The following is a 348-nucleotide window of genomic DNA, read 5'->3' on the forward strand; positions in this document are numbered from 1 at the left end:
CCTTCCCTGCTGAGCAGGTCACCGAGAGCCTCTCTGCCGAACATCAACAGCCAACACAGAAACACACAGCGTTTTTCCTCGAGGATGAGACAAGCACTTACCTTGAATGCGTTCTCAGACTCCATGGAGAGCAGGTCTCCATCGAAGGGTATCAAGTCCAGGCTGTACTGCTCTCGGTGGATGAAGGACCCCAGCACGCCCTGCTCCTTCAGCCACTGCTCGCAGAGCAGGCTGCGGCGTGGCACGAAGAGGATGTGGAAGTCCCTCTGGGGAGAACGGCCTCTGTCTTCCCTGGAAGAGTCACAGGCAGGAGCAGAGCAAACAGTAACTCGGCTGCACAGGGAACCA

At 57.5% G+C, this 348-nt stretch overlaps 1 protein-coding gene across 1 annotated transcript in view; it reads right to left on the minus strand.

Annotated features, from left to right (window-relative positions):
• Positions 1–348, minus strand: part of VPS33A (vacuolar protein sorting 33 homolog A (S. cerevisiae)) — an 8,186-nt gene that overhangs the window by 7,166 nt on the left and 672 nt on the right. The window contains exon 2 of the mRNA XM_009580164.1: positions 102–291. Coding sequence (XP_009578459.1) covers positions 102–291 — 190 coding nt within the window. The remainder of the gene's footprint in view (positions 1–101; positions 292–348) is intronic.

Source organism: Fulmarus glacialis, unplaced genomic scaffold (assembly GCF_000690835.1).
Source record: "Fulmarus glacialis isolate BGI_N327 unplaced genomic scaffold, ASM69083v1 scaffold13016, whole genome shotgun sequence".
Classification (NCBI taxonomy): Eukaryota; Metazoa; Chordata; class Aves; order Procellariiformes; family Procellariidae; genus Fulmarus; species Fulmarus glacialis.